Source organism: Moschus berezovskii, chromosome X, assembly GCF_049115385.1.
Source record: "Moschus berezovskii isolate FMDL1 chromosome X, NW_MosBer_1.0, whole genome shotgun sequence".
In the NCBI taxonomy this organism is placed as follows: domain Eukaryota; kingdom Metazoa; phylum Chordata; class Mammalia; order Artiodactyla; family Moschidae; genus Moschus; species Moschus berezovskii.
In genome coordinates, this window is record NC_142488.1 from 146,538,317 (window position 1) to 146,559,695 (window position 21,379).

A 21,379-nucleotide genomic window follows, 5' to 3' on the forward strand; every position below is an offset into this window, starting at 1 on the left:
CAACCCTGATTTTTTGTGGCTCATTCCCTTTTCTGTGCTTGCTAATTCTTTTGGTTTGTTTCTTTCGTTTTGTGAACCTGCACTGGAGCCTGGCAGCTCCTTCAGGCAGCCTGACCAAGGTGGAATCCCCAAGTGATGGCTGGGAAGGAGGGGGTGGGGGGAAGAATGGATGGGCGGGGGGGCGGTTTGGGGGTGGGAGGGAAGGTGGGGAGATGAATGCAAGAAGGGGAAGCAGCTTTGCAGGGGGCCTCCCCTCCAAGGTGTGGGGACAGGGAGTGTAGGTGTGGCTTGTCAGGCTTACCCTGGAGGTCACCTCCTTCCCTGGTGGCCGTGGGGATGGAAGGGGCAGTCTCCATCCAAGACGTCAGCGAGCCCAGGCTGTGCCAGACGCCCCTGGAGCTTGCCTTCTCTCCTGAGTGACAGGAGGGGTCCAGAAGCCAAGTCCCCTGAGTTGTAACAGAAGACCCTGGTGACGAGACCCACGTGGAGCTAGGGAGCTCCCTGGCACTGAGCGACAGGCAGGTGCTGCCAGCTGGGCGGGCTGGGGAGCAGATGCCCTTGCACCCCACTTTGCCATTGTGGACAGGGCCCCCATCAAGGACCTGTGTATCAGTAAGAGCTGACCTCAGGACCCTTCCACAGTTCAGAGGGCCTCAGATGGGAGGTGGACAGGGCGCTCATCCCTGCCCGCTTCTGGCGTCATGAGAATAAAGCAAGCTGCCTTTTGAGGGTGACTCCTGGTCTCCTGGTATTCATTCTCCAGCACTGGGGGCTGGTTTGGGGCTTGGTGGGTCACAAGGAAAGCTGAGAAACAGGGAAGTGTCCTGCAGTCAGCCTCCAGAATGCTGGGAGGAGGAGGGACAGAGCGCCAGGATCATTTCCAAGGTCTGGCTCTATCACAGGGATGGTACCCAGGTGCAGGAAGCAGGGCAGACTGGGCTCAGGACTGGCAACAGCCTGGTGCTGGCATGTGCCTGTGGCCAATGCCCTAGCTCTGGTCGGGAGAGAAGTGGTTCAGGGAGAGCCTTACTGGGCAATGGGCTGCAATCTTCTGGGCAACGTCTAGCACTCAGATGTAAATCAGTGTCTTTTGACCTGATGAGTACAGGGTCCATCCAGCACAGCTCAGTGCCAGGAACCCTGCTAAGTCAAGCAATTCCAGGGACCATGTGTGTGGCAAGCCCTTCAGCTTGGTGTCTTGAACAGACACAGGACAGGACGCTGCCAGCACCTTAAGTGGGTGGGGATACATTTAAACATTTTCTTGGAAGAGCAATAGACTTCCTCTAATTTGCCAAGATTGGTGTAAGAAATCTGAGCCCGTAGAGGTGGCGTGCCCTGCTGTCTGAACAGCTGGGAGGGAAGACATTCCATATATGTCACAGCAAGAATGGTGTCCCCAGGGCCCAACCTGTCAGAGAAAACTGGCTAGAGCAGGTGACCAAGGGCACTCACTTTGATGGCTCTAGAGGCACCTCATTCTTGCTCTGGGGTAGGGTGCCAGATGCCCGGGCTCCCAGACAGGACTGTAACCTTGAGTCCCCTGGCCATGTGAGAGCTTAGCTCTCATTGGCTCTGGCAGACATGACTTCACATTTGGGTCTCACCCTCTCCATGCAGGGTGGTGATGGAGCCTGCATCTTAAAGAGCCTCAGGTTGGCCAACTGCTACTGTGCCTTTTTAGGAGCAGTGCACAGCTAGCAGGCACCTCTGTCTGGAATACAGAAAGCCCCTCAGCCAGGGTGCCCTTGCCCCTTCTGGTCTTAGGGGCACTCAGCTGTGCCCTGGAACCTCCCCATTCCTACCAGTCACCCTCACCCCCTGCCTACCTGAGGGTGGGGGCAAGGAATAGCTGGGACCCCGGAGTACGGAGGAGGTCCCCAGACAGGTCCCTCCATGCTCCCAAGGACAGAGCCCGGAGGAGCCCCTACCCACTCAGGTAGGTTTTGAGTCTACCCTCCCTTTTGGTGTAGCCTCTCTGGAGGCTGGTTAATTCTCTCTGGTAACAGGTGATGGGCACCAGGTGCTTTGCTGGCTGATCCCAAAATAATCTCTCCCCAGTGCCCAGGAAGCAGCCAGGTCACAGCTGAACAAACATGTGCAGCGGGGAAGGACCCTAGGCACTCCCCCCTCACCCACTGGTGTCAGGAGGGAAACTGGGCTAGAGGGAGGGCTGTGGGTTGACTCAGAGCATGGAGCCTGCACAGGAATGCCTGCCAGGTCCTCGGGGGAGAGGGGTTGCTAGGAAGCAGGGTGCAAGGCCAGGCTGGAAAGGGCTGACAGTGGGCTCCTCGGAAGCTCGGTGGTCTGTCTCTGCCTTTCTTTGGGCCCCACCTGATGCCGTGAGACAGGAGCATCCTGAGGGGTAACTGGCTGGAGCAGAGAGCATGCAAGGACTATCCCCCAGAGAGCTACTGGAACTTGATTCAACAGCATCAGCTCCATATGGGTACCTGCAACACCCCACAGGAAAAACAAAAGTACTGATGTGTGGCTCATGCCCCAAGTTTCAAAGCCCAGGAACCCTTCCAGGCCAGAAGGCCTGCACCTGCATGTGCTACTAACTCCTGAGTTCAGGCAAGCTTCCCACACCACAGTCCCTGGGACCCTGCCCTCACAGTGGCAGGTGGTCAGAAGGCCCTTCCCTAGGTGGGCCGAGGCAGGCTGGGTGAGGGCAGGCGGACAAGGCCACGCTCTTGGTGGGAGGGAAACCACAAAGGCAACCCTGAGAGATGCTGGGCACTGGGCATTCGCTCCCAAAAGCCATCTGGGGGCTAGGAACAGAGTGGTAGTGATGGCCAAGGAATGAAGCAGACACACACGAGGAAGAGAGGACCTCCAGATCTGTGCCATCCACCCGGGTGGATGGATGCTGGGCACCCAGCTCTGCCCATGTGTGTGACCCAGCTCCAGTGCTTGGGATAACCAATAGCTGTTTATTTAAAGAAGCAAGGGTCGGGGGTGGGCACCACCCTCAGGCCTGGATGTGGCTCTTGGCGCTAAAGGCCAGGTAATAGATCACTAGTCCGATGGCTGCGGCCAGGACTTCAGTGGAGACCCAGGGCCCGTTCCAGGTACCCTGCAAGAAAGGAGACCACGGTCATTCCCATGGGGACAGACAGTGGAGGGGCCAGCCACTCCAGGGGGCACAAAGACACGCTGGCCACCGTGGCGCAGCCCCCAGCGCCCCTCACAGGCGAGGCTGGCCATGTGCCCCACCCCTTCCCTTGGGCCGAGCCAGTCCCCTCGTCCAGCTCACCCGATGGTCCACGCTGACCGTGAATAGAGGTGGAATGATGGAAACGTCCTCGTTGTTTCTCTGAGCCTGCAAGGGAGGTGCTGGGGTCAGGGGGCTCTGCCGGGTGGGCTGGTCGAGGCAGAACCCTGCCCAGAGTCATGGGAGAAGAGAGGTGGGCAAACAAAAGAAGGCATGGGGCTAGCTGCGGTGGGTGGTCGGGCAGGAAGGTGCCTACCCACCAGTCCTGCTCTGAGTTGGGGAGGGGGATGGGGCAGAGGAGAGGCAGATGTGGCTGTTGGCTGCACCCTCCCTCCAACAGGCCTGGGGGGCTTTGGGGACACTCACCTTCCTCAGGAGACTGTAGGACTCCTCATCAAAGAACCGAACCTCATAGGTGCCTGCGTGGGCGCTCTTGTGATCTAGGCTCCAGGACACCTGGGTGGGGTACGTTTGGCAAGGGGAGGATACAATGGACGTGATGCAGCTACCAGTGCATGGAGTCCAAGAACCTCAGCTCGGCTGGCCAAACCGCCTAGGGCTTCAGGCTATGCCTGCGAGCAGGTGGCCTCCCCCGAAAATGACGACCACAGCCTCCCTTACCTGGTAACGTCCCACATCCTGGCCCCGGGTGACAGGAAATTGTTTTCCACTGACGTCAGCATAGAGAGCCATGTTCTGGGGGAAGAGATAAAAAGAGTCACCTTCTTCCCTCTCGGGCAGTCTGTGAGGTTCTGCTGTGCCCACGGCCTGGGGTAAGCAGGCTGCCAGGCAAAGTCAAGGACTGCACTGGGTCTGGTAGGGGCACCAAGTGAGAACCATGGGGGCCAGTCTCTGCATGTTGGTCTTGCTCCTTGGGGACCACACCTCCCCGCTGGCCTGGCCTGCCTAATCCACAGCAAGCCTGTTAGCTGAACAGGGGTGTGATGACTGAAATGTTCTTTCTTCTCTGAGTCTGGAAGTGGGTACTGGGATCAGGGGCGCCCAAGGAGCTGCCTAAGGAAGGTGGTACCTAAGAAGGCCCAACTTCCATCTTTCTTTGGGCCTTTAGGTTGCAGGGGCCCAGGCCAGGGCTGCTCAGTTTTTAAATCACCAAATACCCACACAGACACACGTTTCAGCCAAGAGCAACCAGAAAGGGGATACAGGAGCCCTGGGGCTGAGCCTGGCTCTCTCTCTTCCCACCAGCATGCTTTCCAACACAGCAAAGTGTCTACCTACGTTGCTGCGTGGGGGAGTAGACCTGGCCAGTGAGCTGGATGTTTAGTCACTTGTGCCCTGATCTCACCTTCAGCCGGGCAGTGAAACCCTGATGCTTGCTCTGCCCTCGTGGAGCCCTGGGTCTGAGCTCACCTGGTGCTACTGAGGGCCCAAAGGCTCAGGCTCCCTGCCCACCTCTGAGCCTTCGCCCTCTTGGCTGAAGCCCTGCTGCCTCACCTGGACCCTGTTCTTGCAAGTCAAGGAGATCTCCACGATGAAGACAGTCTCAGTAGAAATGACAGCATCCGAAGTAGTATAGTAGGAAGGGGTGATCTGGGGCTCCACACAGGCCTCTGCTGCGGGGAGGGGGCAGAGAGGTAGGGATGAAGCCTGGCTTTCGCTCACTGAGTTGTGGGGCAGAAGAGACCACCCTACCCAACTTTCCAGAGCTCATCCACTAAAGACGCAACAGGCCCTTTGGACCCTGCCAGGTGGAGTCTGGGAGACAGATCCAAATGACGAATCAGTAGTGCAGGGGCCAAGAGGGGTGGGGTGGCCTTTAAGGAAGGCAGAGAAAGGGGGATGGGAAGACTTTTGTGCGGGTAAAACCTCGATGTCAGGGCAAAACAACAAGTGAGCATGTTAGGGGGTGGGGAGTGCACTGCGTGAATTCACTACATAACTCGATTCTGCCTGGACCTACAGACAGAAAAGCCATGCAACGGTTTAGGGATACAGCCTGCCCTGGAACACCCCAAAAGCCCAGGGCCAGGCTGACCTGAATTCAGAGCCGCAAGGCCCTAGCTAGGTGACTGAAGGCATGCTCTGTAGACATAAAAGCACAAAAACCTATGCGAGCTTCCCACATGAAGGGTCTCTGCCCCCAGACAGTTGACAGAAAGCCAAGACTGGCCCCAGCGGTTCCGGAGGAAAGGAAATGGGTGATCGGGTCCAGAAGCACAACTTGTCCTCCTGCTGCCCTCAGAGAAAGGACACACCCTCACCATCTCCACACTGCTAGAGGGCACAGGGAAGGAAAGGGGTCACCTAAACCACCAGCCACCAACCACTCTAACGCGGTGTCGGGGCAGGGCCATGACTTGGGCTAAGGCTTGGGACTGAACCAGTGGGAGGAAGATGCCTGGGAACGTCGGTGGGAAGTGGTTCTCAGGAGCCATGTTCCCCAGATGCTTCCACGCTTTGCCAAGTTTGACCTTCTTCCAGACACGGTAAAGCAGTTTCATGGTCAGGTTTGTCCTTTCCGGGCATCACTGCCTATAGCATGGGGAGTTCCTGAGGAGCCTGTGACCAGGGTGCGGGTAGGGTGGCCACTGAGGCTGGTGAAACACTCCAGGCAGCAGGGGCGCTGGCCTGAAGTAGGGCAGGTAAAGTGAAAGTGCTCAAAGTGGCCCTAACCCAGCCCAGACTTCCAGGCCCATTGTGGGCTCCTGGAAGGACCTCCTGCTAAACACACTTCTGGACTCCAGTGTCAAGTCAGAACTCAGCCCAGCCACTGTTAACAACCTCTCAAGAATGTGAAGCCATCTGACTCTGCTGAAAAACCCTATACGGATCCAACAAGGCCTTAGGGGACACAAACCAAGCGTCTGATCTAGACACTCATCTTTCCCTCTTCAGGTCCTTTGTAACTCACCCGCACCCTGGGCCCCTCTGCCTGGACCATCCTGCTTCCTCGCTTCACTCAGAGCCCCGTTCCTAGGGAGGACTGACCCCACATCGGGTCAGGTGGTTCCTCTCCACTGGCCCAGTTTCTCACTCCGATCGCCCTACACTGCATAGCTTTGCTCCTGTCCGACCCCTCCCCACACAGACCGGGGTTCTAGGAGTGGCGGCGGGGACGAGTGTCACTTTCCCTCCTAGAGCTGGGGCCAGGCGCACAGAAAGGCTCTGGGAGTCTTCCTCACTGGAGCAGACGGGGCACAGATCAGGCTGTTTCTTCCAGCAGCTCAGCTGCTGGGTGAACGTGTGTGGTGCATGAGAGCGTGGTGGCCTCGGCCGCCGCGACCAGAGACCACCTGCCTCTCGGAGGGAGAAGGCCCAGACCCCCGCTCTGCCCGCACCCGTCCTCCCCCGACGCACCACCAGTCGTGGGTGAGAGGCTCGCCAGAAAAGAACTCCGGCCAGGCCGCTACCTGAGCAGCAGGAGAGGCCGGATAGCAGCAGTAGCGCCAGGGCGCCGAGAGATGCCAGCGCCGCCATCGCCTGTTCTCTGCCAAGGGAAAAAGAGAGCGGTTAGCCTGAACACGAGGAGCAGACGAGGAAGCGCGACGCGTCAGCGGCCGCCGCAGCCAATTGGGCGCCAGCGGGCTGGGCGGGCCTGTGACGTCGCCGGCGGTACTGACGTGTCTCCTCCCCGGACCAGGCGCCCAGCCGGCCGCCCCGCAAAGATGGCGGCAGCGGCGCCTCCAGCGCCGGAAAAAGGCGTGGGAAACCTGCACGGCCGCGTGCTTGCGCACTGCCGGGACCACGCCCCCTCCCAAGACGTCGCGCTCCGCCGAGCTCTCGCGAGAGCGGCAGCTGCTTGTCGGAACCTGCGGCTGTCTTCACGTTCTGTCATGGCGCTGAAGGTGGCGACGGCCGCGGGCGGCACTGCTAAGGCAGCGCTCAGGCCGGCCCTCCTCTGGCGTCCTTGGGAGGTGAGAGAGAGGAGCGGCCCACGGGGACAGCCGCCGCACTCGCTAAGAGGTGTTCGCACCTCGGCGGGATTAGGCGGGCCGCCGCCGCGCTTGGACCGTTCTGGAGCCCAATTGGCTGCGGGCCTCGCGAGGGGAGGGGAGAGAGTCGCGGCCCGGGGTTGATTGGCTACCTCCGCTGTCAGTGAAGGGGTTAGCTGGGGTTGACCCTGGTCTGGCGCTCCGGGAGTCTGCATATGGTGGCGGGGGAGCTCCCGGCGAGCGGGGGCCAGTGTCACTTCTCAGTGTCCTTGTGGGAACCCTCGTGAGGCGGTCGCGTGTCCGGCCCGCCTTGCTCTTGCGCTCTTGGAAATCCGTTCCCTGCTGCCCGTCCTACTCGGGTTTCCCTCTTATGAACCGCTTTGCCACCTCTCCCAGTGAAGGTGGCCAGTCGAACTTTTCGGTGCCCCAGGGGCTTTCCCCACCCTGCAGGCGCTGGGAATGGGAAGGAGCTAGGATTCCTGAAGCTGGCGGTGGGTCAGGAGGCCTCGAGGGCTTTGCTTCCGTCGTTCTCCGTTTAGGATCTTGCTTATCTGGGTCTGATTCCTCTCGTGACACACTTCCATGAGGATAGTGTAGTCCCTAGGTGGGTGGGAAGTCCGAAGCGTCATCAAGTCGGGACTGGCCCGGAGGGATGAGAGGTCTGACCTCTCTCTCTGGGCTCCAGTTTCCTCTCGCCGTCAAAGGATCCACCTACCTCTGACCTTCCAGAACTCAGTGACTTTGCTGACACTCCTTGTGGTCACATCTCCTGGCATGCTTCCCTCCTCTGAGCCCTTGGGAAGGCTGGCCTGTTGCAGCTTCTGCCTTATTAAATTCTTTTTAAAGTGCTGACTTCTCCCACTTGCTGGCGAGAGGCTTTCCAAAGGTCGCTAGGCTGTTGCAGCATCTTGGTGGGGACATTTGTGTCCTTGCTGACTTCCCTTGTGTGTGTGCTTGTGTCCATATTGGGGCCGGGTTGAGGAGACTGAAAGGCTGCTACCTGGGCAATGCCTTGCCCCAAGACTGGTTGTCTTGGGTATGGGAACCTTTAGAGATGAAGCCCGGATCTTTGGTCCCAGTTAGTGGGACCTTGTGGGAAAACATACAGACACCACTGGTACTTGATCCAACAGAAACATGCTGAAGAGAGAAACTTCACTAAGGTGTGCAGCATGGGAGCCCTTTGGTTGAACCACATACCATTCTGGACTGCTTTTTGTGGTACTATCAAAGGACAAGGGTAACAGTCCACCTTCCTGCTTGATGAACAAGCTGGAGGCCAATGCATGTATCACATCTTGCCTCGTCCTGGGGTCCTTTGATGGGTAGGTTCACAGAATCTTTGTAACTCCCTGAAGGAAGGGGCCTGAGTCTGTCCAGAGCAAGGTCAGGGAAGTTGCTATCCCAAGAGCTCTCCGGGTCTTTGGCCAAAGCTGGATTGAACGTGTAGCACTGGGACCAAGTGAGGGAGAGGTTCAGCCCTGGTGGTAGTTGTGGGACCCACAGTCTGGTTGGGGGTCCTTGCACTGAAATAAAGCCAGGCCCGGTGTGAGTGGTGGCTCATCATTGTGGCCAGGTTACCTGCCCTGTGCCTGTGGGCCTCAGAGAGCTGGAACCCAGGAGGAATTAGCTGGCAGCCACAGGGGCCAGTCCAGCATCTCCTCATTGGTCACCAGCCTTGCACACTGGCCTGAGGGGCTGCTGAGGTGAAGGGGAGATCTCATCCCTCAGCTCGGGACTGAACAGGTTACGTACTTCTTTTCGTTTAATGCTTCCAGTGGTCAGATAAAGTAGGCACCTCTGTTCTGTGGATTTCAGGTAAGGGGAAGAAGCTTAGCAAGGTTAAGCTGTTTGCCACCTGGAGTAGTGGGTGGAGGCTCTGGACTGAGGTCTCCCTAGCCTCAGAACCTGCCATATCTTTCTTCATCTTCTGATGTGTTCATTTCAGTCAAGAAATATGTTCCGTGTCCCAGCTCTGAACCAGGCATTCTCCTGGGTCCTGGGGTGATAGCAGGAGATCAGACAGACACGACATCCACTCTCTGGGGCTTAAGGATTGGAGAAGGAGTGAGGCAGCTGTAACCCAGGGAGATGGGGATTGGGAGGAATGGAACAAGTAGGGCTTTGCAGCCCAGGGGGACCAGCAGCTCAGGAGCCTTAGGGCATCAGGGAAGGCTTCCTGGAGGAAGGGCAGTCTAAGCCACCATGCACAAGTTTGTGTCGGGAGCCTATAGACAGATGAATCTAGATACTGACAGTTGCTAGAAGGCAAACAGAAAAACCCCAAGCGTGCATCTGGCTCCTGATCTGGGGGCTCCATGGATCAGTGGAAACCCAAGGAGCATCTTGTCCTGTTCGTCACCCCCTTTCTAACTCCTGTACCTACAGAGCTTTGTGCAAGTGGGTACCTTGTGAATACCAGCCAGAGAGACCCAGATGGGGTGGGCAGCCTCTGCCTGAGCTTTCTAGACTCCAAGCAGGAAGACAAGGCTCTTTGGAAAATGGCCACAGTGACTCTATCATTGGCTGGCATCCTCTGCTGCTCCCCCAACAGGGAAGTGGCAGGGCATCCCTGACTAAGAAGGAGGGACTGTGGCTCGGTCCCCACCTCTTTGCACTGCGGGGCATGCAGGTGGGGCCCCCCAGGGAGGAAAGTGTGGGGACTTATAGCCTCCTGTGGCAGGAGCTGGGATCTGGGCTTCTTCCTCTAGGAAAGTGTGGGAACTCCAGATGGGTCCCTCTGAGCACCTGTCCCATTTGACTCAAGTGGCTGTTGCCCTGAAGCTCTCAGGCGTGGCACTGACATGACCACGTGCGGCCGTTGCGAGCAGTGGGGGGTTGGGGACATCTGTCATCCACGCAGGCCATGAAGCATCTTTGCAAACCTTTATGAAGGCCTTGATTAAGGATGAGCATCTGCTTTTCTTCTGATCCTAGAGGGCTATTCCCCATGCGGCCAGTAGGGCTCATCTCTGGCTGGACAGAGGGCTGGGTGCTATCTTTTCTCCTCTGGTTTCCATGATGTGGATCGCTGCCATGTTTGGACCATATGCTGCTTTTGTAATAAGGAGACGTGATGGAAAAAAAATGACGTGGACGAGGGTCATGGTAGCCTTGTGGTTTGCTGTTATGGTTTCCCTTTTGCATTGTGTTGAGTGTGCCAATTTCTGCTCACTCAGCAAACCTCACTGAGCAGAAAACTCAGAAACAGCAAAAGGCGGGGAGGGAAGCGTCAACATTTCTGTAAATGTCTTTGGACAGCAGAAGCTTCAGAGCCACAGGGCCTGTCTGGGCATGGTGGGGCTGCCCACCTCACCTGCCAGGAGCTCGGCTGACCCTGGCCAACTTGACAACAACCACTGGCATCTGGGTTCTCTCTGCCAGGTTCTAGGTGCCCACGAGGCCCCCCGGAGGAACTTCTCAGTAAGTAACCTGCCCTAGTGCATATGGGCACGTGTCCGTCTGTACGTGTGTGCAGAGGTGTGTGTGTGCAGGTGCATGCAGATGGGTTTGTGGGCACCTGGGGTGCAGAGGGGTGTGTGTGTGTGTGAGCACGTGTGTGTGCCATGCCTCTTGGCTCCGTCCCCTCCATGTCTCCCCTGAGGCGCAATCTCCACCTCTCCTCCTTCCCTCCTCTCCTCTCCTCCTCCCCTGAACCCTGGGGGCAAGGCCCGGTTCCCTGGGCCCTGCCTTGTTCTTCTAACCTCGGCTGATCTGTGTCTTCTTCCTTCCTGTCCCCTACTCTAGCAACAAACAATTGTGAGTATCCTTCTGGTCTTCCTGTTTGTCCGGTTGGGGGCTTTTAGTGGCTTTGGGGTTGACCCAGGTCCAGACGGAGGTGGGACTGGCTTCTGTGGTTGCCCTCCTGACTTGGGGGGACTGCAATCCCCCACGAGAAGTGCTGCATCATGGGTGGGGCAGGGCATATGGTTGGGGTACCCTGAGTTGGCACCTCCCGATTGGCTGGCCCACTGGGTCAGGGCTCGAGGGAGGAAGGGAACGGAAGGCCTGCCCTCCTCCCCTTCCCTTCCAGCCCCCGTCAGCGAAGTATGGTGGGCGGCACACGGTGACCATGATTCCAGGAGATGGCATTGGGCCAGAGCTCATGCTGCACGTCAAGTCGGTGTTCAGGTACAGAGCCCCCTTGGCCCAGCCAGGGCGCCCTGAGGGTAGCGAGCCAGCAGAGGGCGGCCCGTTGTCTTGGTGCCTGCCCTCCTGCCAGGCTGAGCCGGGTGAGGGAGAGGGCAGAACCTGAGCGGCTCATGCTGTTGTGGAGTGTCAGGGCACCCCGTCAGCTGGCACAGCTAGGCTCAGTCTTCCCTTGGCCAGAGCCCAGGCAGAGTGGGCAGCAGCAGAGGAGAGACCCCCCACGCCCTGTGGTTGGGGCCTGGGGTCACCGTCCTGATCCTGCTCTGCCCCAGGCATGCATGTGTGCCTGTGGACTTTGAAGAGGTACACGTGAGCTCCACCGCTGACGAGGAGGACATTCGCAATGCCATCATGGCCATCCGTCGGAACCGCGTGGCCCTGAAGGGTGAGACTCCCTTGTGAGTTGACCCTTGTCTCTGGGCGCCCATGGGTGCTGCACCTTGGCAGTCTCGGTGCTGCTTGGCCACTGCGGGAGTCTGTCCAGACATGGGCTCCCTCCCTCCCAGGGATGCCTTCTCTGCTGGAGTCAGCTGTGGGTCTCAGAGTCTTCCTTCACACTTTGGGTGTCACACCGATGCAGGTTTAAGCCCCCTCCGGTAGCCTTGGCTCCAGTCGGCACAGCTGCGGAAGTTACAGCTGGGAGCTTGACCCTTGCTGAGTGTTCCTCAGTTGGGTCCAGCTCCTTAAACTGTTTCCATCACTCATTCTGCACACGTGAGCCCATCACCTGCTCTGTAGGATCAGTGAGTGAGCCGAGACGAAGGTAGAGATGCAGGCACTGGCTGTCGCCTGGAGGGGCTGACATGCCAACGATAGGGTTCCCGAGGCAGCCCTGGGGGGACCTGAGAAGGGCCCCCTCGACTTGGCATCCTCTGACTGCCTTCTCTCAGGGACAGTTGACCCTCTGGGTGCCCTGGTTCCAGCCAAGGTGAAGCCATAGTCTCTTACAGGCAACTCCTGCCTGCCCCTGAGCTGGAGCTCTTGTGGCACCTTGACACAAGGCCTGGCATGAACCCTGGGCAAGCTGCCCTTGCAGCTGGACCCTGGCCTTGCCAAGCCTCACCCAGGGTCTCGCAAGACCTTCTGGCTAGCTGCCAGCTGTTTTCATTCCTTCCTTCATTCAGTATTTATCGAGCGTCTGTTATATGCCAGGAAGCCATCAGTGAACCCAACACACAGATGCACACATCCATCTGCCCTCGTGGCACTTCGACTGCCAAGTGCGCTAGGGTGTTCTATGAAGCCCTGCTCCCACCAGCTCAGATGCGGGAGTACGCTGGAGCCCGGGCCCCTCTCCAGCCTGCCGGTCTTGTTTCTGTCCCGCAGGCAACATTGAAACAAACCACAACCTGCCCCCATCCCACAAATCGCGAAACAATATCCTTCGGTGAGAGCCAAGGGCGCAGCGTGGGTGCTGGGTGGGGATGGCGGTGGCCGTGGCCAGTTGATCTGATTTGGTGTGCCTGCAGCACTAGCCTGGACCTCTATGCCAACGTCATCCACTGTAAGAGCCTGCCAGGTGTGGTGACCCGGCATCGGGACATTGACATCCTCATCGTCCGGGAGAACACAGAGGGCGAGTACAGCAGCCTGGAACACGAGGTGAGTGGGGCTTGGGGGGCGCCTGGCTAGGCTGGCAGTCAGGAAGGCCATGCCCGGAGGGAACCTCATGCCGGAGGGCAGGCTCCGACAGGATATGGGTCTCCGGTCCCTCCTCGCCTTCCCAGAGTGTGGCGGGTGTGGTGGAGAGCCTGAAGATCATCACCAAGGCCAAGTCCCTGCGCATTGCTGAGTACGCCTTTCAACTGGCCCAGGAGAGCGGGCGTAAGAAAGTGACAGCCGTACACAAGGCCAACATCATGTACGTCCCCCACGCCACCCCTCCCAGCCGGGGCCCGGGCCTGCTCTCAGTGCGCACATCACGGGGAGGTGGAACGGGATTCTGCCCACTCTGCAGACGGAACTGGTGGTTCTATGGTGTCGGTGAATCCTGTCCCTCTGGCGGACAGTGACCATGGCCAAGCTGGTGTCCTGCGTCCCCCTAGGAAACTTGGCGATGGGCTCTTCCTCCAGTGCTGCAGGGAAGTGGCAGCCCGCTACCCCCAGATCACCTTTGAGAATATGATTGTGGACAACACCACCATGCAGGTAGTTGGGCTGCCATGCTGCACGGGCCCCTGCCCTGGGTGCATGGGCCTGCTGGTGCTCCAACTCCTGACTGTTCCTCCCCGTCCCACAGCTGGTGTCCCGGCCCCAGCAGTTTGATGTCATGGTGATGCCCAATCTCTACGGCAACATTGTCAACAACGTCTGTGCCGGGCTAGTTGGGGGCCCCGGCCTTGTGGCTGGGGCCAACTATGGCCATGTGTATGCCGTGTTTGAGACGGTGAGTGCCACCAGCAATGCCAAGGCCATGGGCCTTTATGAACTAGAGCTCAGTCAGTCAGTCACTCAGTTGTGTCCCACTCTTTGCCACCCCATGGACTGCAAGCACGTCAGGCCTCCCTGTCCATCACCAACTCCCAGAGCTATCTCAAACTCACGTCCATAGAGTTGGTGATACCATCCAACCATCTCATCCTCTGTTGTTCCCTTCTCCTCCCACCTGCAATCTTCCCTAGCATCAGGGTCTTTCCCAAGGAGTTAGTTCTTCCCATCATGTGGCCAAAGTATTGGAGCTTCAGCTTCAACATCAGTCCTTCCACTGAATATTCAGGACTGATCTCCTTTAGGATGGACTGGTTGGATCTCCTTGCAGTCCAAGGGACTCTCAAGAGTTTTCTCCAACACCACAGTTCAAAAGCATCAATTCTTTGGCACTCGGCTTTATGGTCCAACTCTCACACCCATCCATGAAAGTGAAAGTGGAGTCGCTCAGTCGTGTCCAACTCCTTGCGACCCCATGGACTGTAGCCTGCCAGGCTCCTCTGTCCATGGGATCCTCCAGGCAAGAACACTGGAGCGGGTTGCCATTTCTTTCTCCAGGGGATCTTCCCGACCCAGGGATCGAACCCTGGTCTCCAGCATTGCAGGCAGACTCTTTACTATGTGAGCCACCAGGGAAGTCCACATACATGACTCCTGGAAAAATCATAGCTTTGACTAGATGGACCTTTGTCGACAAAGGTCAGCAAAAAACTATAGCTCATACACGTTCTAGTTCACTCATTGAAAGTAAGCGATTTAGTGGTTTCTAGAATATTCAGAATTGTGTAAACATCCCCATTAATTCTAGAACATTTTCATCACCATAGAAATTTTGTAGGTCCTCGCCCTCTGTGATGGCCCACTCTGTACAGTGTGCTACTCTTTGAATCTGAATAAATCCACTTCTTACTTACCAAAAAAAAGAAATCTGGTAATTGTGGCCAGCATTCTCTGTCCCCTCCCCCCAGCCCCTGGCACCAATCTCATCTGCTCAGTCTCTGGATTTGCCTGTTCGGGACAGTTCACACCAGTGCAGGGTACCCTCAACATTCTTACATTCACCAGCCCCCTCCTTTTTCATGTCGCCTCTTCCAGGCTACAAGGAACACAGGGAAGAGTATTGCCAATAAGAACATTGCCAACCCCACGGCTACACTGCTGGCGAGTTGCATGATGCTCGACCACCTCAAGTAAGTGGCTTCTCAATGCCCGGCCATCAGCCCCGAGACTGCGTCCGAAGCCCAGAGGACTAAACTCTGTTCTTTCTCCTCAGGCTCCACTCCTATGCCACCTCCATCCGCAAGGCTGTCCTGGCATCCATGGACAATGAAAGTGTGAGGCCCCCCAACCCCCACCCAGGTTGAGCTGATAGGATGCCCGAGGGGCTGGAAATGGTGACCTAGCACCACCACGGGGAGGGTGACACCAGGTCGGCTGGGCCTTCTGGGCCTTAGCTGGTACCACGGCCCTCCTGGTGGCCCTTCCAGGTCCTGCAGGCCACAGAGTGTAGTGGGCAGCCCTGGGCCACCTGCAGGCCAGAGCTCAGGGATTGGCCGGATCCTGGCATGTGCCCAAGCTTGCCCATCTTCTGCAGATGCACACCCCAGATATCGGGGGCCAGGGCACCACGTCGGAAGCCATCCAGGACATCATCCGCCATATCCGCGTCATCAATGGCCGGGCCGTGGAGGCCTAGGCTGTCCCCGGGACTGCGGAGGCCCACTCTTCAGACCCACTTGACGCTGCCAGCACCCTGGCTGGCTCAGTGGGCGGACCCAGAATAAACCTGCTTCCACCCCAGCCCTTGGTGGCATGCTTTTGTCACTACGGACGTGGGTGTTTCAGGTCACACTTTATTAAGAAAAGAAACAGCACACTTCCAATTTAGAGGGCCCCTCTGTGAGGGTTGAGGGGCAGAACACATTCTGAAAGGCCAGGGCTTGGCCCCAGCAGATCTGTCTGCCCTGGCCCACCCCACCCAGGTGGGTATGAGAAAGCTCCCACTCAGCAGGGTGGGCAGGAACTGTCCTGCTTTCCGTGAAGGCACTGGGGGCCAGGGGGTTGGGAGGGAGCCAGGCCCACCCCAAACTGCCCAAAGTGCCCGCGGGGCCTAGGGATTGAGCCAAGGGTGCTGCAGGCAGTCGGCTGCGCTGGCCCGCTTCTCGGGGATGTATTCCATCATGGGCAGCAGGAAGGCGCTGAACTGCGTGGCTTGCTCCAGGGGCCACTCGTACTTCTCCATGAGTACCTCGTACAGGCCCCAGTGCTTGAGGTTGTGGATGTGCCGCAGCTCCCCTGGGGGTAGGCCAGCACACCCCATGTCAGCCTTTGCCTGGGAGGCCTGCCATCTGAGACCCCTTGCTGGCCCCCAAGTTCCCACCCCGCCCCTCCATCCAGGTGGCCCCACCTCTCCGGTTGAAGAACTCCCGGGAATAGCGGCCTGAGAGGGCAAAGGCGGGGGGGATGTCTCCTAGCAGCTCCACAATGTGGGCAATGTGGTCTGTGGATAGAAAGGGAGCTGGGAGGTCAGCCAGGCGGCCGGGAGGTCCCGAGGCCGGACACTAGGGTTTGCTGCCTCCTACCCTCATCACGACTGTAGTCTTCTCCTGAGTGCGGTTCGAACAAGTAGTCGCCAGTGGCCAGCTCAAAGGCCTGGAAAGGGCAGAGGGTAAGGCGGTTGGCCCCTGTGAGTCCGCCCGGGTGGGGGACAGCCGCGGGCAGACATACCATGCACGCTGTGCTCCAGATGTCGGCCGGGGGCCCATACTCGGCACCAATCAGCACCTCCACAGCCCGGTACTGCCGCGTCTGGATGTCCTCGGTGAAGTGCTTGTGCTGGAGGCAAGGGGAGCCCGGGGGAGGGGCTGGGGCCAGGGCTGGCCTGTCTTTACCCATGCACCCCAGGAGCATCGTGGGGCTTACTCAGCCTCAGGGGCCCCCCCTTGTCCTAAGAGGGCCTGGCAAGGTACCTGAGACTGAGGCCGGCCCCTGTACCATGGCCGTCCACCCCCACCCATGGGCCCCGTTCTGCCAGCCGGGTGGGAGAGGTGCTGTTTTGGGCTCAGCCTTGGGACTGCAGCCTGAGGCAGGCATGGGGGTCTGGTCGAACACCAGGGACCGGCCTCGTTCATAGCAGGGTGCCCGCTCATACCACCCAGCAGGCGTTGCCCAAGTCTGCGATCTTGATCTTGATCTTGTCTGCGTTTTGGGGCTCTAGGGGGTTCACCAGGAGGTTGGAGGCACCAAACGGTGCTGGGGAAGCAAGAGAAGGGAGACTGGCTGAGCTGATCGGTCACCGGCCTAGCCCTGCCCACTGCCCGCTGGCCTGGTCCCACTTACTGCTAGGGGAGAGGAGGCCGCCGGCCTCCCGCTGGTTGGATGAGCCTGAGAGGATGGAGCACGAGGCAGGGGAGAAGAGGGAGCCCGAGAAGCCTGAGGTCTGGGAGCCCGGGCTGAGGCTGCGGTTGCCCCCGGGGGCCGGGGACGAAGAGGCTGGTGAGGGGTCAGCCCCCACGCCACCTGGGTGGCAACCGGAAGAGGATGTGGAGCCGCTCCCTGCCTCGAGTCTGGAGCCGGAGTCTGGGGAGACAGGCCGAGGTGCTGAGTGGGCAGCTGCTGCCAGGGGGCCCGCTCCCCACTCCCATCCTCACCCTCGGCCTGGGCCGCGGCCTCCATGGCCTCCAGCTTCTGCAGGTCACGCAGCCGCTCCTCCAGCAGCCGCTTCTGCTGTTTCCGCTTGCGCCGCATCTTCTTCCTCTTGTTTTTCGACAGCTTCCCCATCTGCTGAAAGAGTCAGGGTCAGCCCGGTGGTGCCTGGCAGCCAGCTGCAGATTAGCCCAAGTCTGTTCGTGGGGCCCCTGCAGGGGACAAGGTCTGCGGGTCCCAGGACTCCATGGCCATCAGGACGTGGTCCTGACACCTCGCCCACCTCCCGGGTCCCCTCCTGCCCTCCACTCTCCAGAGATGGAGGCCGAGGAGGAGCCAAGAAGCCTCTGGCTGGGCACCAGCCTCCCCTGGGGCCAGCCGTAAATACATTGTCGTCCTGGGGAGGTGGTGAGCCCCAGTGGCCACCCAGGGCCGTTTGGGGCTTGTGGCCCCCTCTGTATCTCATCCAGGCCACCAAGGTTTTTGGAAATGCCCCTGCAGGAGTGTTGGGCAGCGGGGAGAGTTAGGGAGAAGGGGGAACCAGAGAGGCTAAGAAGTGAGCTCTGAGCAGATGGGAAAATGAGGCCTAGGAAAAGAGGTGGCCCAACTTACCAAGACCTCCTGGGGGGCGGTGCTGACTGTGGTGAAGCAGGCAGAGCCAGGAGAAAGAGAAAGGAGCCGAGACTTAGGCCAGGGCTGAGGCCCATGGGCCCCACCCCGGCCCTGCACAGGATCTCGGTACCTGTGGAACGAGATGGGGGTGGTGCCCCTGACTGTTGCCACTCTGTGGCCTCAGCGGCCAGGCGCCGGATGTAGGCATCCCCCACACACAGCAGGATGTTCTCGGGCTTGATGTCAGTGTGGATGATCTTGCACTTGGTATGGAGGTAATCCAGGCCGTGCAGCACCTGGAGAGAGCCAGTCCTGAAGTCCACCCGCCATGCCCTGGCTGCCTGCCACAGGGCTCTTCCTGCCAGACTCAGGAAGAACTCACCTGCCTCACGATGCTCTTCACACAGGGCACGGGCAGGCCCTGGTAGTTGGACTTGATGATCCACTTGAGCAGTTGGTGTCCGAGGACCTCCAACACCATGCACACATCTGGGGCCAGGAGTGAAGGGCAGCCGCTGGGCGTGCAGCTGGGGCCCAGGTCCTGCCCACCCTCAGCTGGGGTGGGGGAGCCCCAAGGCTCAGGCAGCATAGAGCTGGGTCTGAGAGGTCCTGTATCATCACTGTCCTGGTGGCGCTCTAGTGTCCCTGTCACTCTCTGGTGTGCCAGTTGGCTCTGTACTTTATGTGGTCTTCCTAGGGACAGGGCACTGGAGGAGTAGACAGAGGTTTCTCAGAACAGCCCCAGTCCTATGCCCAGGTCTGCCCAAGAGCCTATTGACAGCCCCCCAAAAAGGGAAGGCACACAGAGACGGTGCCTCCCACTTGGGGGTAACCTAGTCATGGATTGCCAATGCCAACCTGGTTATCTGCTCTACCACCCATGCCCAGACACAAATCCCTGAAGTGGAGGGGGTATTTCATAGACTAGTGTCATTGGAAGGGATAAACCGCCCATCACACAGATCAGCAAACTGAGGCCCCTGGAGCCAGCAGGCACCAGCCAGCTAGCTCCTGCTGAGATGCCACACTTGTTTGCTCAGCCTGCAAAGGATACGGACTCCATTAACCCCTGAGATCCTGAAGTCATCGATGAGCTGGACAATGGTTTCTCTTTTGGGGTCACTGGGGTCACTGTCTCGGACCTGCAGTAAAAGCCAAGGGGCCACAGATGGCTTCGATCTGCCCCTTACTGGCTGCTCTCCTGGGGTGGGCAGCCCCTCTGGCCCCCCTGTCCCACTGTGCTTGGGCCTCACTGGAAGAAAAGCCTCAGGCCCGCCCTCCGGGTCCTCCCCCTTGGCCAAGCCAGCTGGAGCCTGCCCCTGCAGGCGCCCCGCCCCAGCCTGCGGAGCCCGGCAGGCCTCGCACCCACATTGCCAGGCCCCAGGCGGCTCCCAGGGAGCTGGGAACGGGTAGGGGAGGCGCCTCACACATTTCAGGAGCTTGATCTCATCTACAGCTGTCTCGGTGTAATGCCCCGCGCTCTTCACCACTTTGAGAGCCACGAAACGCTTGCGCCTGCAACACCGAGACCCGCGTCGGCTGCCGGTACCAGGCAGACCCACGGGGCCCTCGCCATAGCCGCAGGCGTGCCCAGGGGCAGGATCCCAGCTGGCTTGGAGCCCTGGGGTGTGGGGGGGGGGGACACTCACTGGATGTCCCAGCAGAGCCAGACGGTGGAGAAGTGGCCCCAGCCCAGCTTGCGCACCACGTGGTACCGCCCATTGAACAGGTCCCCGATTTTCACAGGGTAGTAGCCACCTGGGGAAGGGAGCCCACAGAGGTCGCTGGGGGTGGCGCCTTGCCCCTGCCCCGGCACAGCAGGGCCCTGCCGGGCCCCCCGACCCACGTGGGCGGGCTCCGGGTCCCCACCTCCTCCTCCCCGGGGCCTCACCCTTGCAGTAGTCCTTGGGGTCTTCCTGCTCCTCGTCGTCGGAGCCCAGCAGCCCCTGCAGCATCTGCGGCGCGGGGGCGGCGGGGGCCAGTTCGGAGCCAGAGGACTCAGGCCCGCAGGAGGCCTGCGAGCTGTGGGCGGGGCGGGCGGGCAGTGAGCGCGCGGGCTGCCAAAGGCCCCGGGAAGCCCGGCCCAGCCTTACCTGCTGCTGCTGTCGCTGTCGCCGCCGCCGCCACCGCCGCTTGCGCTGGCACTCATTCTGGCCACGCTGCCCGCAGCTCCGGTGCCCCGGGCAGCCGCTCCTCTGGGGCCCGGTCGCAGCCCGCGCATTTATAGCCTCGGCTGCTGATCTCACCCGCCTTTATAAATAGCCTCCCAGCTGCTCGGCTGTGGGCAAGGTATGCAGCGGGGAGGGGGCGGCGCGGTGACGGCGGCCCTCAAGGGCCCGACCCCCCAGGACGAGCCCCCCGCCCCCATCCCAGGGCTGGCCAAGGGCGCCGCCGTGGGGACACGGTGTGCCACTGCCTCCTCGGGGAGTTCCCTGGCACCCTAGGACCACCACACCGGGATGTGGTGATCTGGACCCTGGGCTAAGCTCCTGCACCCCAGGACTGGCAGAGGGTGCTGCAGAGTGGCCACGTCGTGGTGAGCTGGTCCTCAAACTGGAGTCCTGGGGCTCCAGAGTCCGCTGAGGGCCCTGTGGGCATGGTGCCCCCAACTGCGAACATGCTCTGGCTTCTGGCTTATGCAAGCTTGCCTGGAGGCGACCCCAGCCACTCTCATGGGTACCTCACTCCCCGGCCACTCTCAGCTGGGTTCCCACTTTTCCGATGGGTCCTGGAGTCCCAAGACGCGGCAGCCCAGTGTCCTCTCATCCCTCCACGTGGCATCCCTGAGGGGCCCTGGCCAGGCGCAGGTCTGGGGCATGAGGCCTTCCCAGGCCTGGACGACAGGCCTGGGGGCTGTCCACGTGGGACCCCAGCGCTGCATGGTGTCCCTGTGGCTACCTGGGTTCATCTTTGCCTTGCTCCGTGGCTCCAACATGTGCAAATGTCCACGTGGGATGCACAGGGAGGTGTCCACCCTGGCCCTGCCCTCGGGGAATCCTCAAGTGGGAAGCAAAGGAGCCCATGGCTCTAGTGGTCCGGGTCACACAGCCCTCCAAAGCCTGTGACCTTGGGGTGGTAGCCAAGGGACCAGGTTTTGAAGAATCTGGTCCCCCAAAATGGGGTGGGCAGGGGAACCTCCAGAGAGGGAGCAGGACACCCTGGAGACCTCTGTGGCTGGTCTTAGCTGAAGACTGGCTGTGGGTGTGGAAGGCGAGGTGGGGTGGGAAGGGGAGGCTTAGGTGATCAAGGAGCCCCCCAGAGCCTGCGGGCATGGGTGTGGGATTTCCGCAGAGGGTCATGGGCACTTTGGCTCTTTAGAGAGAACACGCTGATTGCTCCTGGGAGGGAATGGAGTCAGAACAGAGTAGAGGGAACTTGGTAGTAACTGGTGATCCCAAGATGGGACACACTTGGTTCTACACTCCTGTACCAGGAA

At 59.7% G+C, this 21,379-nt stretch overlaps 3 protein-coding genes across 6 annotated transcripts; 1 reads left to right on the forward strand and 2 right to left on the reverse strand.

Annotated features, from left to right (window-relative positions):
• Window positions 1–2,916: 2,916 nt before the first annotated feature.
• On the reverse strand, window positions 2,917–6,745 carry SSR4 (signal sequence receptor subunit 4). 2 transcript variants are annotated; one of them, XM_055438580.2, is made up of 6 exons: window positions 6,589–6,745; window positions 4,673–4,791; window positions 3,839–3,913; window positions 3,584–3,673; window positions 3,260–3,325; window positions 2,917–3,079 (listed from the first exon to the last, which is right to left on the reverse strand). In XM_055438580.2, the coding sequence occupies exons 1-6, from the start codon at window positions 6,653–6,655 to the stop codon at window positions 2,975–2,977; spliced, it is 522 nt and encodes a 173-aa protein (XP_055294555.1). In that variant the 5' UTR covers window positions 6,656–6,745; the 3' UTR covers window positions 2,917–2,974. The 2 variants fall into 2 exon arrangements, with proteins under 2 accessions (XP_055294555.1, XP_055294558.1); XM_055438583.2 differs by having other exon boundaries at window positions 4,673–4,788; window positions 6,589–6,739.
• Window positions 6,746–6,935: 190 nt separating this feature from the next.
• Window positions 6,936–15,486, forward strand: IDH3G (isocitrate dehydrogenase (NAD(+)) 3 non-catalytic subunit gamma). Of its 2 annotated transcripts, XM_055438578.2 has the most exons (13): window positions 6,936–7,092; window positions 10,495–10,533; window positions 10,858–10,869; window positions 11,144–11,241; window positions 11,532–11,644; window positions 12,586–12,646; window positions 12,729–12,861; window positions 12,987–13,120; window positions 13,305–13,407; window positions 13,499–13,645; window positions 14,782–14,876; window positions 14,960–15,020; window positions 15,281–15,486. In XM_055438578.2, exons 1-13 carry the CDS (start codon window positions 7,012–7,014, stop codon window positions 15,380–15,382), a joined length of 1,179 nt encoding a protein of 392 aa, XP_055294553.2. In that variant the 5' UTR covers window positions 6,936–7,011; the 3' UTR covers window positions 15,383–15,486. The 2 variants fall into 2 exon arrangements, with proteins under 2 accessions (XP_055294553.2, XP_055294554.2); XM_055438579.2 differs by lacking the exon at window positions 10,858–10,869.
• A 38-nt stretch (window positions 15,487–15,524) lies between these two features.
• On the reverse strand, window positions 15,525–20,164 carry SRPK3 (SRSF protein kinase 3). Of its 2 annotated transcripts, none has more exons than XM_055438577.2 (15): window positions 20,037–20,164; window positions 19,835–19,965; window positions 19,593–19,701; window positions 19,371–19,458; window positions 18,998–19,085; window positions 18,326–18,432; window positions 18,074–18,239; window positions 17,944–17,969; window positions 17,337–17,466; window positions 17,026–17,265; window positions 16,838–16,938; window positions 16,414–16,521; window positions 16,269–16,338; window positions 16,094–16,186; window positions 15,525–15,981 (listed from the first exon to the last, which is right to left on the reverse strand). In XM_055438577.2, exons 1-15 carry the CDS (start codon window positions 20,162–20,164, stop codon window positions 15,797–15,799), a joined length of 1,770 nt encoding a protein of 589 aa, XP_055294552.2. In that variant the 3' UTR covers window positions 15,525–15,796. The 2 variants fall into 2 exon arrangements, with proteins under 2 accessions (XP_055294552.2, XP_055294551.1); XM_055438576.2 differs by having other exon boundaries at window positions 17,337–17,469; window positions 20,037–20,158.
• Window positions 20,165–21,379: the final 1,215 nt, after the last annotated feature.

Coding starts and splice junctions, on each gene's coding strand:
- IDH3G (XM_055438578.2), top strand. CDS start 7,012: ATGGCGCTGAAGGTGGCGACGGCCGCGGGCGGCACTGCTAAGGCAGCG. Junction 11,242..11,531: donor CACGTCAAGTCGGTGTTCAG/GTACAGAGCCCC, acceptor GCTCTGCCCCAG/GCATGCATGTGTGCCTGTGG. Junction 12,647..12,728: donor TCGCGAAACAATATCCTTCG/GTGAGAGCCAAG, acceptor GTGTGCCTGCAG/CACTAGCCTGGACCTCTATG.
- SRPK3 (XM_055438577.2), bottom strand. CDS start 20,164: ATGCGCGGGCTGCGACCGGGCCCCAGAGGAGCGGCTGCCCGGGGCACC. Junction 16,939..17,025: donor CGGCCTCCTCTCCCCTAGCA/GTAAGTGGGACC, acceptor TTGCTTCCCCAG/CACCGTTTGGTGCCTCCAAC. Junction 16,522..16,837: donor TGGGCAACGCCTGCTGGGTG/GTATGAGCGGGC, acceptor CCTTGCCTCCAG/CACAAGCACTTCACCGAGGA.
- SSR4 (XM_055438580.2), bottom strand. CDS start 6,655: ATGGCGGCGCTGGCATCTCTCGGCGCCCTGGCGCTACTGCTGCTATCC. Junction 3,914..4,672: donor CTTGCAAGAACAGGGTCCAG/GTGAGGCAGCAG, acceptor CTCTTCCCCCAG/AACATGGCTCTCTATGCTGA. Junction 3,674..3,838: donor AGGATGTGGGACGTTACCAG/GTAAGGGAGGCT, acceptor TACCCCACCCAG/GTGTCCTGGAGCCTAGATCA.